A 15,845-nucleotide genomic window follows, 5' to 3' on the forward strand; every position below is an offset into this window, starting at 1 on the left:
TCCATAATGTTTGTAATATGAGGCCAGAGCATTAACCACTGCCCCCTTGTAAGGAATAACCAGTTTGTTACCCACGCTGCTCGTTATATCCCTAAAACATATACTCGCTAATATCGTGCTTGGGCAATCTTGTGGGTAAAGCTGGTTAGATAGAATGAACATCTGTGTGAACTGTGCTGTTCCTATTTAACTTCACATGTGTCCTGAGGACACCTTTATTGGAAACATCCAGTCTGCAGGGAAGGGTTGGCTCAAGGCCAGGTTTTCAGTTGTTATCCACATTTCAAATCTGTAAATCCCATATATGCCCATCATGCTAGGAAATACCGTTGGCTCTGCCAGATGTCACTCCAACGTTACAAAAATGAAACTGGTTGGCACAATCCAGCCAATACAAGATGTTTTGGTATCAGTACAGATCAAAACATAAACTTGAACTGAATTCCACTGGTCTCAGTCTACTGGTCTCGTCCACCCGGTCAACTGTATTTATGGTTAAAAATGAAGTTTAAGAAGTATGATTTAAGTTTTATGTTTGAATGACGCCACCACATTTTATGTGGAGAGATATTAGAAAGGAGTAACGGAGAGGATGAGATGTGCTTGCATATGTTTAATCGTATGTGTGTGTGTGTGTGTGTGTGTGTGTGTGTGTGTGTGTGTGTGTGTGTGTGTGTGTGTGTGTGTGTGTGTGTGTGTGTGTGTGTGTGTGTGTGTGTGTGTGTGTGTGTGTGTGTGTGTGTGTGCGCATTAATCCCCATTGAGCAAAAGTCACTGTCCCATCTGGACAATGAACCATTGTCTATGCAGGGAATCTTCCTTTAAAGAATCGCCTGTTCATTGCCCGTTACTTGGTGTTATACTTATTCTGCTACGAAATGTACCAGCAACAGACATTGTGTTTTTGAATAACCAATCGTTTTAAAATGACTAGAATAGAAATATATGCAAGTGGGCCTCACAATTGCGTCTGATTCTGTGGTTGGTGTGATAATCGCATTGAACAGGGAGCTGAGCAGTGTACCTGCTGCGTTTCACTGAGTCTGTATGTATAGTTCCGAATCATTTTATATGGTACATCAATACTAATAACAGATACTTACATAACCCCTCCCACACATGGCATGTAATCCAGCTTGTAGCGCGCACCCCCTGCAGTGTGTTTTTAATAGTGAGCTTGACGGTGGTGATGGTGCATGCAAACATCAACACTATGTCATGGAAAAGCACTTAAAAGATGTGTTTTCAAGGATTATTTCTGGCACGGGGGAAAATGCACACAACTGGTTATGCTCTTAATCCGGTGGGCTCAGGAAAGACCGAGCAAAGCCTGTCATGAGACCTTTTTTTTTTTTTTTTTAATTGAATTTAGAGTTACAAAAGTCAATACTTTCTTTATCGTTGCTATTGCATGGAGATCACGAGAAAGTTAAGAGAATATATCAGGTGAAAGTTAGGGTTGCCTTTAAAATTCACAAATGACAATCCAACAACTTGCAAAACTATTGATAACATTAAAACCACTGATTATCTCTTCAATACTGCATCTTTGACATCCGTGGTTGAGCTTTATTAGGCAGCCAGGGAACATTTTGTCCTGTGAAAGATACTGACCACTGCAGACCGGTGGTCGGCATCTTTCAAAAGGGTTCCAGGTCAGGAAAAGTGGTGAACCAGCGACATGTTCATGGGTGGCCAAGGCTCGCCAATACACGTGGAGAGCTGGCCAGTGGTGTGAACCAAGTGGCGAGTGACTCCAGCTTAAACTGCTGCAGAGAGAGAGAGAGAGAGAGAGAGAGAGAGAGAGAGAGAGAGAGAGAGAGAGAGAGAGAGAGAGAGACTTGTTAAATCACTAATCCACCAAAGTCCACACAGTTGAATGGTGACGTCACCACAGGGGTCATTTAATACTGCTGTTCTATGTAGTTTACATTTAAGAACCATATTTTATAGTTTTAAATGTACTTGCAAATTAGGTTTTGTATGAAGATGATCCAACTCCAAATGCATGTTTTTGGGCTTTGGGAATGTGGACTTCCTGGAGGAAACCATTACACATAGTTAAATGTTCTTTAGCAGACTAAACTCATGATAACTATCAACTAGTTTAAAAATGTATTTATTTTTTTTCAGCTGTAATGTTTGGATTTGCTCTTATTTTACCTCATTTGCAAACACATTGCGATTTATTGCGTTGCACACACAAGTAACAAAATAAACCATATTTTCAATAAATGGTGAGAGGAGGTATTCCGTAGTTTAAAAAAAAGTTATAGAGATGTAAATCTGAAAATTAAACATCTTGTGTTGTGTTTCTCTTCAGGAGCAGAGAGTGATATGTTGCTGACTGATCTGTTTCCCTCTCTGCAGCTTCCTCATGGTCCTGGTGTGTCTAATCTTCAGTGTCCTATCCACTATAGAACAATATGCCGAGTTTGCTACTGGAACCCTCTTCTGGATGGTGAGTCAAATGTTTTCAATTCCTATAGCGACAGTTAAGTCATATTGTGTTGGGCGTAAATCCCGGACAGGTTGTCAGTGCATCATAGCACGGACGCAAAAAGGGTCGAAGTGATAAAAGTGATACGCCCGTTATTCATCAAGAGTGTTTTGGTACAACAAACTTCTTGTTTCCCCCACAATAATTCAAAGATATGTAGAATAAAGTTGAGCACTGTCACTCTGTAGTACCCACAATTGTCCACATGATGGCAATATAAGATCTTAGCTGTGGGGAAAAGTTTCACCGCCATCTTACAGCTCTGCCCCTAAAACAATCCAAAACTCCAACAAGGACTGATCACTTTCAGTTATTGCAAATGCCATGACATGCAGCCTCTAGCCACCGCTCCAAGATTCTTCACAGTAACACGTGTGTTCTTTTAACTTGTTGAGATGACACTTGTGTAGAATCATTTGGCTCCAGGCAGACTGTGGCCATTTGTGCTTGCTGGTAGATTTACTTTTCGGGGAGCTTATTAGACTGTTATGGCTGCTAAGTGATGCAATAAATCAAGGGCTTACAACAGATAGAGAAAATTATGGCTGCTGTTTGGAGGCTCCTCAAAGAGCTTGCATCATCCATCTCCTGCCAGCATGCTGTGCATATATAAATACACACACACACACACACACACACACACACACACACACACACACACACACACACACACACACACACACACACACACACACACACACACACACACACACACACACACACACACACACACACACACACACACACACACACACACACACACACTACCTCCTGAGTCGTGGTGCAGTCAGACGACAGGGTGGACACTGTGTTCTGTAAACCTTTGGCCAGTTATACTCAGATGTTTCTCATTCTCATTATTGCATTCTCTGTCCCTCGTCTCTTGTCTTTCTACTTTTTCAACGTTTCATTATAAAACAATGAAACAAACAAACATAAAGCGACTCATTTTTAAAAAACTTTGAGATAAAAAAAATATTACAGTTTTCAGTTTACAGTCTTTTTTGCTGAAACTTGTACATTTATACACAGGGGTGTGTGTTTGTCCATGTCTGTGTATAAAATGATTTTGATTAAATATATGGTTGATTTTAATGTAATTGTGTGCTTGGATTTTAGAGCATGCTCGAGGTGGGCAGAGCCGGTGGTGTTATGCATAACGTATTCTGGTGGTAGTAGATATACTTAGAAATTTGAGGGCTAACTAACATCCGCGAATCACAAAGTGCTTGTTTTGGATGGCAGAATGGACATTAGTCCTTGAGGATATTTGGCCTTTCGGGCAACTGCCAAAGTAAAGCTAGCGAGGCTGGGCAGCAGACACACACACACACACACACACACACACACACACACACACACACACACACACACACACACACACACACACACACACACACACACACACACACACACACACACACACACACACACACACACCTGTTTGTTTATCTCCTCTGCACAGATAATTTCTGTTGTTTGTGAAACCCACTAAAGGCAAGTTAATCACATAGAATTTGGGTCAGTATCATTTCACCACCATATTCTCATCTTGTTAAGCTTTTACTTCTGACTGTTTTGAAACAGTTTGTTTTCTTCCCATTGCCGGAGGAAGATAACCTTCATGCTTGTGACTATTTCCAATACAAGTGGGTATTCATGAAGTTATCAAATGACATTTCTTTCCACCACCTCCTGATCTGAATAGACAGTCATTTTTTTTCCTGTGTAAGATTACAACTATTTATTTAGACACAAATCTTAATACATCAGAGAAATATAAGGGAGACTAATTCATTGGTGTGAAACTCAGAATACTGGGTCCTCAAACTGCACGGCATGATCACATTGGGCCCATAACCTAACTCAAACAAGTAAGGAGCACATTCTTTTTTTTTTTTAACAAATTGTAGCACAAAGAACCTGAAATTACATGCAGTCTAACTCAGTCTGACTCCATACTAATGTCGGTAAAAAGGTTGTTTTTTTCTTGGCTGCACGCCCTTGTTCTTGAATTTGATCCAGTACAACTCCTTGACCAATTTACGTTCAAACATTTTTGGAGACACCTTATTAGTCTATTCTTCTTTAAGTGTGGATTTGCAAGAAGATGGGACTTAAATAGTAAAAAATAAATAAATAAAATAAAAGTTGAATGTAATTTCAGCAGAGTATTAGATTCAACATGATAAACAAACAGACCAACTTGTATTACATGGCATCCAACCAGGTGTGTGCGAGTGTTGCATGCGCGTGTGCAGCACCTTGTCTGCAACGATAAAGAGATCTGATCACGTTTTCATCTCATACTGTAATTCCTGAGCAATGAGCTTCCTCACAGTCAGGCTTGATGCGATTATACTGCATGAACTGGTAAAAAAGTCAACATGTAGTTACCAGTTTCAGACACACATAAAACAAAAAAACAAAAAAAAACAAAAAAGAATCCACCTCAGCATCTGGGTGACCCATTTTATGGATTTATTTTGATTAATCCCTTCACATTCTGCAAATTCACATTCATGTAAGTACACCAATGACTTTCATATTTTAGCCAGCTGTTATAAACTAAGCTCATTGAACTTGTGTTCTGTTTCCTGTCAATGTCAATATTTTAGCCCGACCATCTGGTAATATCCTAGTTACTAGTTTTGTTTATTTGGTTTACAAATGAACTAACGTTATTAAAGAGAACATGGCTCTCATACTTTGTCAATGAGACTACAATGAGCTGGTTGGGTTCAGCTGAAATGGATGTTGCTCATGTAACGCGGCCCCCAGATCTCTGAATGGCTGCCCGCGGTTGACTGAATGAATGCAGTGAAACTAAATGGTAATTTAGTCTGATTATCAGGCAGCGTTTTAGAGACCTGCTGAACCATTTCTGCCCGTCTCTGTCAACTGTGCCCCTTTATCTTCCTCTCTTTGTCTTTAACTCAGTGGCAGAAAACAAGCAACTCATGCTCGTGAATGCAGTGTATAGGAATCCAAGGCCGGGCAACTCAAGCGCAAAACCCAGAGCTGTGAACATAGTTAATTAATGAAAATGAGCAAACAGAATGTAAAATAGAGCAACAAAACAAAAGAAAAAAAAATCTCTCTTCCTGATACAGTGACACTTTGATTCGGCCAGAAAAGCGTCTGGTTTTGTGATTGACGGGTCATTGTTTTGGGGCCTTGTGGCGCTGTGTTATTGCAGCAGGGCTCATGGTATTGGGTTTCATACAAGGGCGCTCAGGGAGCAGCCAGTTCAAGCAACTGAACTCAATGAGGTGGCCACCCACATGGCAAAAGGTTTCACCAGACAGTACGGTGACTAAATATTATGGATACACGGTGGCTGGGAAAGTGATCTCTGTCAGACGGGGTTAATTAATTTATGGAGCTTTGCTTGTATGCGCATTATAGGAAAGCAGATGCAGAATGTCACAGAGTGAAATACAGTTTGAAAGCGTGAACCTTGACACCAATGCGGGAGCCTCTCGCTTGTCAGTCAGGTGCGACTGAAACATTTACAAGACCAGAGATCATTATTTCGCTCCCCCACCTGTTAGGAAACAGCATGATGGTATTTCTTTTTCTGCAGCTTCAATCACTTAGCCATTGACCTTATCTCAATATGAGCTGTCATCAGCCATGTTATCAAGCTCCATCTCTTCTCCTGCATGGCTGGGTGGTCCCGCTCCTACTGGACCACCTCCATGTCTCTCTTTCTCTACCTTTTACACACACACACACACACACACACACACACACACACACACACACACACACACACACACACACACACACACACACACACACACACACACACACACACACACACACACACACACACACACACACACCTGTCATTGTCCACTCATATGATATTGTAGATAATGGTGATTGATTCTGAAAATGCTTCTAAATGAGCGCTGATGCACAGCACTGTGTTTTCTGTGCTCTGCAAAACGATACCTTATCTCCTTCCACATCCTCGCCTGATGCTTGCGTGTCGCAGCGATCGCCTCTGTACTGATGGATTAATGTAACCCTCATTCTGTGTATGCATTGTGCCCCACAGGAGATTGTGCTGGTGCTATTCTTTGGCACAGAGTATGTGGTCCGGCTGTGGTCGGCAGGCTGTCGCAGCAAGTATGCGGGCATCAAAGGTCGCCTCCGCTTCATCAGGAAGCCCATATCAATCATAGGTGTGCCTGGCATTTTCCTTTGTTCTCCTCATGTCAACAAGCATTTTTATAGATTATCAACCAAGAGCCTACCTGCTGACCTTTTCTATAGCTCACGATTTAATGATTCTAAGAGCCATTTTATATCATTATTGCTATTCTTATTGTTGATTTGTCTTTATTTGTCTTTTTTCTTCTTCCAGATTTAATAGTGGTCATTGCCTCAATCATTGTGCTTGGTGTTGGGTCAAATGGTCAAGTGTTTGCCACGTCTGCCATCAGGTAGAAAACTAATTTTGTCCAGCATTTTACTATCAAATCAAATTTAAATCAAAACCCAAGTGGGCTTTAAATATGTTCGTTTTAAATATGCATACATTTATTCATGACACATTTTTTAAAACTGTTTTACAGTATTGCTCATCATCACACACGTTTATGATTTTATTTTTTGTTTCTTTACAGTCTCATGTGTGCATTAGTCTACATGTCCTCTTTCATATCTCTGTGCTTGTTCACAGATACTGTACACAAGTGCAGATGTAGATTTCCCTGTTGGATTTTATTCACTCACCTGTGAAGCACATTCAACTATAGTTGGTTATTGTTCCCTAAAGTCCATCAATGACGATGGATTGCAATACTGAATGTAATGCTGCGGTGTTGTATTTTGCAGAGGTATTCGTTTTCTCCAAATCCTGCGCATGCTACACGTGGATCGACAGGGTGGAACGTGGAGGCTCCTGGGATCGGTAGTCTTTATTCATCGGCAGGTGTGTGAACTGTTTGTCAACATTTCTCTTGGTTTACATATATTTATGTCATTGTGGCAGATAGGTGTCATTTCTGGTTAATTAAATGTTCCAGCTTACATACAATTATTGTTACGACATTATCAGCAAGTCGTCACGACAGATATTAGAGTCTACATGTTGTTTGCTGGATTGTTTGCGAGATGTTTGCTGAGCAGTCTTTCAAGTGAAAACTTCCAGTAGCCAGTTGGTGTAATCCCCAACATATTTACTGCTCATTGCAAAAAAATCAAATGGAAAGACAGATTAAAAAAATCTCCCTCAGGCCTGTCTTTATAAGGAGAAGAAAGGAGACAGTGAAGGTTGCCCCCTCTTTTGTCTTTGTTTTCCGGTACACTTGTTTTGGCTCTTTCTCAGGCCAATACACAATGAAGTCAGGAGCTCTAATGTACTCTGGCTAATCCCTGAAGCACAGTCTGTTCTTTGGTTGTGCTGGTTAAACTTGACATTCATATCTATGTGAGGCATCAGAATAGCCAGACTTATCAGTGGGAATTGTGTGCAGAGGGTCACAAAAAAAAAAGCTTTAAGATTAATCCAAGTTGAGCTTAATGTGATTTGTTGCCACCTCGCTGCTGTCAAATGACAGTTTTATTGAATCATATGTTCTGCTTAGTCGATGCTCATTGTATTGTCAATGAGTAGATAGAATGAAGAACACAGAGCTTCTTAGGATCTTTGACCAAAGTCGCATGGATGTCATATTTTGGCTTCAAATAGCCATTTATCTGTAGTGAGATCAAGCTCCATCCTTCACATCTTTGTGCTCCACATGCTCCAGCAACCAATGAACCCACTGAACACAGTGGGTGGCAGATCTGAAACACTGTGCCTTAAATGTGGCTTTCTTTCATGGAGTCTATAAAATGCATGGCCTAATTGGTAAAGGAACCGAAGGCTGAGAACTGTGTCACTTCTTGCCTTGTGAAACTTGATAATACAACCGTTGGCACTTTCAACATTTACTGAAAATCTATATTTGATCACATATTATTGTGTAAATGTCACATTTCACTTGCTTAATGTTGCTTAATGCTTAGTGTTGAATAAAAAGTAGAGTCAGCCTCACAATCCTAACATGTTGTGGATGCTTTTATAGAGGAGTCAGCTGTAATCGCTGCCCTACTTTTCATGCTGAACAGAAGGTGTTATGCATTATATGATGTTATGGTTATTTCTTTCCAAGCAAATCCTGATGGTATTCATAAAGTGCAAGAAGATGTCAAGCCTATGCAAGAACACTCACAGCTTGAATTCTGTACTTCCTGATGTCAACATCATATGATATTACTAAGATATTATTATGAGTGGCTGTTGGGATCAAAAGTGACAATACTAAGACAATAACTCATCTCCGGCAAATAAGATGCTTTTAAAATAAAATGTGTGGTAATGTTATCTTTTTCCACCTAATCTCATATTTTCATTTATGTTTTTATTACACTTAAGGGAAAAAAAGGTCTAAAATATGTTTTGAAATACAAATGACAACAGCTTTAAAAAAAAAAAACTGGGGAAAAAACGTTTTTCCTTATTACTGGATATTTTCTACATATGTGCCTCCAACCTTGCACCCCCCCCGAGGGGAAGCCCACCCCTCACTTTATCAACCACCATTCTACAGTTCAAGCATGGTATATCGGTATATACAGTATGTAGTGAGGCATGAGGAGCTTTAAGAAACCCGAGGTGTTGTTAATGGTTCAGACTGTCACACAGTTACAACAAACCAAAATAAGACATACCTTTTTTTCAAGAAGATTTTAATGCTTGCATCTCTGGTCATCTTTGTTTTTTTCAGGAGCTGATCACCACCTTGTACATTGGCTTTCTGGGCCTGATCTTCTCCTCCTACTTCGTCTACCTGGCGGAGAAGGATGCCGTTGATGAGGAGGGCAAGACGGGCTTCTCCAGCTATGCTGATGCCCTGTGGTGGGGAGTGGTGAGGCGTCTTGAGAAAGATATTTCAAAAATACACCCCTTACTGATGTTGTTTGCTTTAAACGCTTTCCTTACAAAACATTGCAACCATGTTTCCTTCAATGCTACTTCGATTCACAAACACAGCTCGCATGCTTGGGGGGTTACATCATATACATGTCCGAAAAGCTCCTTTTATGTTAAGAGCTGTGACAAGATGTCTGCACAATGTTTGTCAAGTGGAGACTCAAATGGGAGAAAAGGGAGACTGGTGGCCACCCTGGTTCGACCAATTATAAGCCTCCTTGTCTTTTACTCTCGTCACTGTTTCTGTATGCATCATGCATGTGTTTCTGCAACACTTCACACAAAAGCAGGTGTATTGATATTTTCCGTGTGTTGAGCTGGTTTTGCCTACCCCCCCCCCCCCCCCCCCCCCCCCCCGCGCCGAGGTTCGGGTTTCTAGAGCAGTTAATTAAAACATTTGAATTGAAAGCACCAAGTAATGAGAAACCTATGGCAGTCTTGTGCAGAGGATCAGCATGCCACAAAGATACGGTAATAAACAATTCACCTCTAGGATCTTTGGCTCAAAGAACTTTTAGAGCACCAATATAAAGTGTCAGTTCCCTTAATTAAAACTTTAATTGTGGGATTACTACCTTTATGTAAGAAGGGTTAGTGGGGTCACAGTCCTCCTTCCTGCTCTATGGAAGCCATTATTTGTGGTACTCTGTTCACAAAGAAGAGAAAAGGATCACACTTGGGGATTTGCACCTTTTTTGTTTTTCGGGGACTGTAAACTCGAGGGTCACGACTTGCTTTCACAGTAGGTCCGGGCGTAGCGTCATGTGCGTTTGTGTGTGTATGCACTTGCAGAAGTGTGAATGCACTGATTAGTCTACGCTAAGCTCTCCCGCAGTTTATTCCTTCTCTTGGCTTTGATTTCCACATTCAGATATGCAGGTGTGCAGCAAAGCCATGAATCATATCCCCTGTCTCCTTCCCTCTTCTTATCTACTCCTTTTCTTTCAACTGATGATGGTTAGGTTATCACTGCTCAATTTCAAGAGGGACTCTATCATTTCAATCACAACATGAGAGCAGGAGGTACCAAACTGAAGTACAAAAAGTGAATGTACAAACAGTGCTATGATATTCATATGATCATATATATATGTAATGTCGCATCTGTTTCCTTTGTGTAAACACAATGGGGTCTTGGCCCTGCCTTCAGTCTGTTTTTGGACCCAGACATTTCATTCTGTTTAGTCATTGGATTTGTGGACAAAGAATTAAATCCTCTCTGCTCCACCCACCCCAATCATACACTCACCCAGCTGCTTTTCCCGCCTTTGCTCCTTCTTGTTTTTTTTTTTTTTTTTTTTTAACCCTCAAAGCTCTTTAAAGTATATCACCTTACATCAGCCGCTTTGTGAGAGCATGCAGCAGCGGCTCACGCGGCGATACCCCCACAGACAACCGCGGTAATCCGAGTGTGTTCTCAATGTGTCAGAATTGGCTCTGCTTTCAGGGTGCGTGTACATGCAAATGCAAGAAGTATTTGTTTTGCCTCTCACCCTGGCGAATTCCTACATTCACTGAGGATTAGCCGTTGGGAATCTTTACTCCATTTGAGGAGCAAGAGCTTCAAATACCCCTGCCTTCGTTGACAGCAGTGGAGTAAATCTCGAGTGGCTGATAAACTTTGTCTTTATGGTTCCACTCCTCTTATAGACTCCTGTGGTAAAGATTTGGAAGCACTGCATTGAATGCCACCTTCTTTACACAAGGAGTTCATTTAAAAAAAAACCAACAAGAAAAAAACCCCCAAAGTAAATTCTTTCAACTATGAGTTGGGTATTGAAGTTGAAATTATTCATCTAAAGAGACACCTGTGGGGAAGAAATGCTCCTTAATTTAAGGGCTTGTTCTCACTTGATTTCTTACTTTACTTTCCTACTGGCAATTATTCTTTTAACGCCACTGACTCCAGTGAGCACTCAGACTGAAGCCGAAAGAAAGCAACAAAAACACATGATCTAGTTTCCTGTCACAACAAGCCATGCTATAGCTTTGACTTTGATGAAATTAATTCAGCTCTGAATGGCCTGGCCCTTTATTTTTGCACCACTTTAGATGGAGTCAAAACTTTTTTTTCGTGGAGCTGTCATTTTGCAATGTGTTTATTAATCTTGTGATGTCAGAAGAAGTTCATCCACTCTTCTTTTCTAGGTGACGGTCACAACAATCGGCTATGGAGACAAAATCCCTCAGACGTGGATAGGCAAGGCCATCGCTTCCTGCTTCAGTGTCTTCGCCATCTCTTTCTTCGCACTACCTGCTGTAAATCACAATTTTTACAGAAAAATAAACAGAATGTCATGAATTTTAAGCAAAGTTGTCTTTGTAAAACATTTTAATTTAGCCTCATTTCAACATGTGCGATATTTACTTTTAGCTTTGATCTTGTTTTCTGGGGTACTTAATTGCATGACACAGTATAGTAAAGTAAAAAAAAAAATTGCTTTCTTAGAGTGGAAAATCCTGAACTCTAAAAGTTTGAATTGTCTATGAAACTTTGTATGCAGTGTGAGTCATACAATGGTCTCATTTCACTGATTTTAGGGAATTCTGGGTTCAGGCTTTGCCCTGAAAGTCCAACAGAAGCAACGACAGAAGCATTTCAACAGACAAATCCCTGCTGCAGTTGCCCTCATCCAGGTAAAACATTGTATCCAACCTATACATTAAATTAAAAAATAAATGTAGCGTTTCTCTAAAACACGACCAATGCATCCAACCAATTATCTAAAAAAACAAGTGAAGAAAAGCATTTACTTGTAGCATTCTACTTGTAGCCTCTTCGCCATTGATTCTTCTCAATAATTGTAAGAAATAAGCCATAATATGAAAATGTTTTTCCACTCTACTGTTCAAGGGTGGTTTGTGCCTTTTTATAAAATTGTGTTTATGTTGAGGTAAATGTGCTCGAGCTTACAAGCAATGCATCAAAAAGTGGACCGTACACAAGTATATGAGCATGGAAGCATCATCTACTTTCATATTATCCCATTTAGTCACCTCTGGTACTCAGATAGGGTAAGAAAACTAACAAACAAACAAAAACACTTTCCATGTAAAATTTAAATTACTGACATTTTTCAAACTAGGAACTATTGTGATATCTGTTAGTAGATGTTTATTATAATGGTCCACATAATACTAGAGATCAATTCAGATTGCCACTGAATGTGAATTTTAATTCCATGTTATATCTTCAATAAACTGAGCAATGCTCCCATGATAACCTCTGTTCTTCAGACACTTTGGAGGTGCTATGCGGCAGAGAAACCAAACGGCTGTGCTGCTACCTGGAAAATGTATGTCCTGACGCCACAGGCTGTCCACACCGGGGAAGCTGACAGTCCGGCCATCAGGAAACTCAACATATCGGTAAATATGTGCATTTTCACTATTTAACTACACCTTGGTGCTCACCTAACACTCCAATCTGTCAAATATACAGAAACCCAAAGCTTAAAGAATTAATTCCGTATCTCAACCTAGGAAAAGTAACAAATTAAGTCATGTCTGGTTGTAGATATACATTTTTAAGTTACCTTATTGGCATGCACCGTTTCTCGTGAATGAGAAAAATCTCAGGCACTTTCAATCAAAACACAAAACCAAACTTGTACATTGAGAGTACTTAGGTTTTAGAAAAGAACATTAAACTGTGGTACTATAGGGTGGATTTGCATATGTGTGGCCCACACTGTATTGTCTCCATCCGCAGTTCACCTTTACCAACAATATTAGCTAAATTAAGCTCAGGCCATACAGAATAAAAGGGCAAGTGAAGTTCCCACACACACACACACACACACACACACACACACACACACACACACACACACACACACACACACACACACACACACACACACACACACACACACACACACACACACACACACACACACACACACACACCGGCCCCTCCCTCCCCTCAGGCCTGACTCCACCAGGATGACTCGGGGCCTTTGTCTCCGGCGGACAAAGACTCAGTCAGATGAGATGATGTCACCACCGCCTTTCTCATGGGAGTAAATCTTTGTCTAAGAGAACAACAACAAAAAAATCTTTGTGTAGCATTGAACCCACATGTATTTGGGAGAATGAAGGCCGCTTCCGCTCTTTTCTGTTTCAGCATGTGACTTTCTGCTCTGTCCTTCCTCCCTGTCCTCTTTCAAGATTCTCCTCCTGTGTCTGCGCCCTTCAACACACTTTATTTCACTCTTCCTTATTCCTGTTTCCACTCTCAGAGTATTTCCCTCCCTCTTCATACTAATGTGATCAGTGTCGGTTCCTTGTGTCCTCGTGTCTTAAGCTCAGCTTTTATTAAAATTCCATTTCTATCGCCCTCTTTCTTCATCCTCCCACAGACCATCACCTCCTCCCTCCCTCCCTCCCTCTCTCCCTCTCTACTAATGACTCATTCAAACATTGGGTATTTGGGTTGGACTGCTGGCTACTTGTCAAATGCCCATGTCTGATCCACCGAGTCCAAATAAATAAGCTTCAATAAAGGTCACATCCATGACGTTGGTGTGGGTCAGTTGGTCTTCTCTAGGATTGGACATTGAGGAACTGAGGTTCTCAGCAACTCACTGACTCACCCCATACGATGATCTCACTCAAATATTAAACAGGCACCGCTTATGTCACCAGCACCCAAGAGAAGGAAAGAGTATTGAGTGTCTGAATGTGATCATTTCATTGTAATTCATTTATGAATCGGGGCAGATGTGGCAGCAAGTGGATGCTTTCAATTCAGAAGAAGAGTATGAAAACCAACAAATGGCACAACCTTTAGAGGTGTAAGTGAACTGTCCTCTTGATTAACCCCATGGAGATTATGTGGCCTTGTTCTTCTCCGATCTCTGTAATTCGGTTTCTACCCAGTCTGCTTCTGTACCTCATCACTTTGGCCACAATGAAGCCTTTCTTGAAGTTCGGCAGATGTTTCAGCAGTGTGAACGCTACAGTAAAATTACATTTTGGGGTTTTGGCATCGCATAGATATCAGGTTTTTTTTTTTTTTTTCAACACTAACAAGGAATCATGGGCTCACTCCTGAGATGTGTTGGTACTCGCTCAGAAAAGTAGTACACACCTCTGGTGTGAAGATTAAACAAAGCAAAAACACCAGGTGTGTGTGTGTGTGTGTGTGTGTGTGCGCGTGCGTGTGCATGTGTGAGTGTGTGTGTCAGTGATTTAATATAAATGACTTCCAGAAGAACAAACCTGTGAATTTGCCTACAAACATAAAAATAAGTGATTATTACAAAACCAGTTTTGGGTGATGCCAACAAAAAGCCTCAAAGAATCAAAGAAGCACTTTTATGTTTGTTACCCTTCATCATTCAAATTTTAATCAAAACTTGTGAAAGTTTTTGGGTGAATTAGTTACCTGCTGATGAATATTTGAACTAGCTTTTCAAACCAGACTCACTGAGGACAAGCGCCACCACTGTGCTGCAACACAACCTGTCAACATTGCAGAAGCTGAATATTGGACGTGTATGCATGCCTATTGATTAAGTAAGGTGTGCTAAGGAAACATTTCTGTAGTTTTGAGTACATGTATACTTTTGTGTCAGATATAATTTAAAAACCTGAAACTTTGACCCTTTAGTTCCTGCTCACGAGAGGGAGCATACCCCCTCACCAATAACAGTCATGCACATCAATTGAAAGGGTTTTCTCTGTAACTCTTGCAATTTGTTTTACACGCATTCTGGTTAATAACTGAATCAATCTTTCCTTTGCGTCAGAAAAAGGGGACCAAGAGGCGGTTGAAGTCCAGAGGAAACGGCGCTTTGGATGTGGATGCAGGCCGAGCTGTGTCGATCCCCCAGATCACCTACGATCACATCAGTGACTCAGAGGAGAAGAAGGACGTCTCATTTTTTATTGAGGAGCCAGGAGGGACGGTGGAAGGTGAAACCCCCATCTTTATCACGTTACTGTATCCTGCAGTCACAGATGCAGTGTTAAAGCCCAAACTGCACTCGCTCTCTGACGCTTGTCTGGAGAAAGCCAACTCACCTTCATAAACTGCCCTTCATCGAACAAATCATTCTCAGACAAGTCCACCAGCCAAGACTACATTTGAAAGTGCAGAGCAGAGCCATTTTCATTACGTTTTGGATGAAACCGACTTCATTTTGGATTTCTCTTTTATAGAAAACCCAACACTTCAGAGTTAAAGTTCTGTTGTGGTATTTTTAGAAGAAAGTTAATAATACTGGCGTGTGAAGCTATCTTTATTATTTCATTGTCACTCAAATCCAACTGGCAATGATGTATCATGTAAAGGACATTTGAATAAGCGAGTAACAGCAGTAATGAAATACAACACAGTTTTGTTTGATG

The 15,845-nt window shown here is 40.8% G+C and overlaps 1 protein-coding gene across 1 annotated transcript in view; it reads left to right on the plus strand.

The window, feature by feature from the left end:
* kcnq1.2 (potassium voltage-gated channel, KQT-like subfamily, member 1.2) overlaps window positions 1–15,845 on the plus strand; it is a gene marked incomplete at its 5' end in the record, with an annotated part of 161,813 nt that overhangs the window by 8,525 nt on the left and 137,443 nt on the right. Inside the window, 9 exons of the mRNA XM_080505410.1 lie at window positions 2,371–2,461; window positions 6,567–6,693; window positions 6,876–6,954; window positions 7,349–7,445; window positions 9,286–9,426; window positions 11,640–11,750; window positions 12,033–12,128; window positions 12,729–12,860; window positions 15,245–15,410. Coding sequence (XP_080361536.1) covers window positions 2,371–2,461; window positions 6,567–6,693; window positions 6,876–6,954; window positions 7,349–7,445; window positions 9,286–9,426; window positions 11,640–11,750; window positions 12,033–12,128; window positions 12,729–12,860; window positions 15,245–15,410 — 1,040 coding nt within the window. The remainder of the gene's footprint in view (window positions 1–2,370; window positions 2,462–6,566; window positions 6,694–6,875; window positions 6,955–7,348; window positions 7,446–9,285; window positions 9,427–11,639; window positions 11,751–12,032; window positions 12,129–12,728; window positions 12,861–15,244; window positions 15,411–15,845) is intronic.

This window comes from Blennius ocellaris (genome assembly GCF_963422515.1).
Source record: "Blennius ocellaris genome assembly, chromosome: 11".
Lineage (NCBI taxonomy): Eukaryota > Metazoa > Chordata > Actinopteri > Blenniiformes > Blenniidae > Blennius > Blennius ocellaris.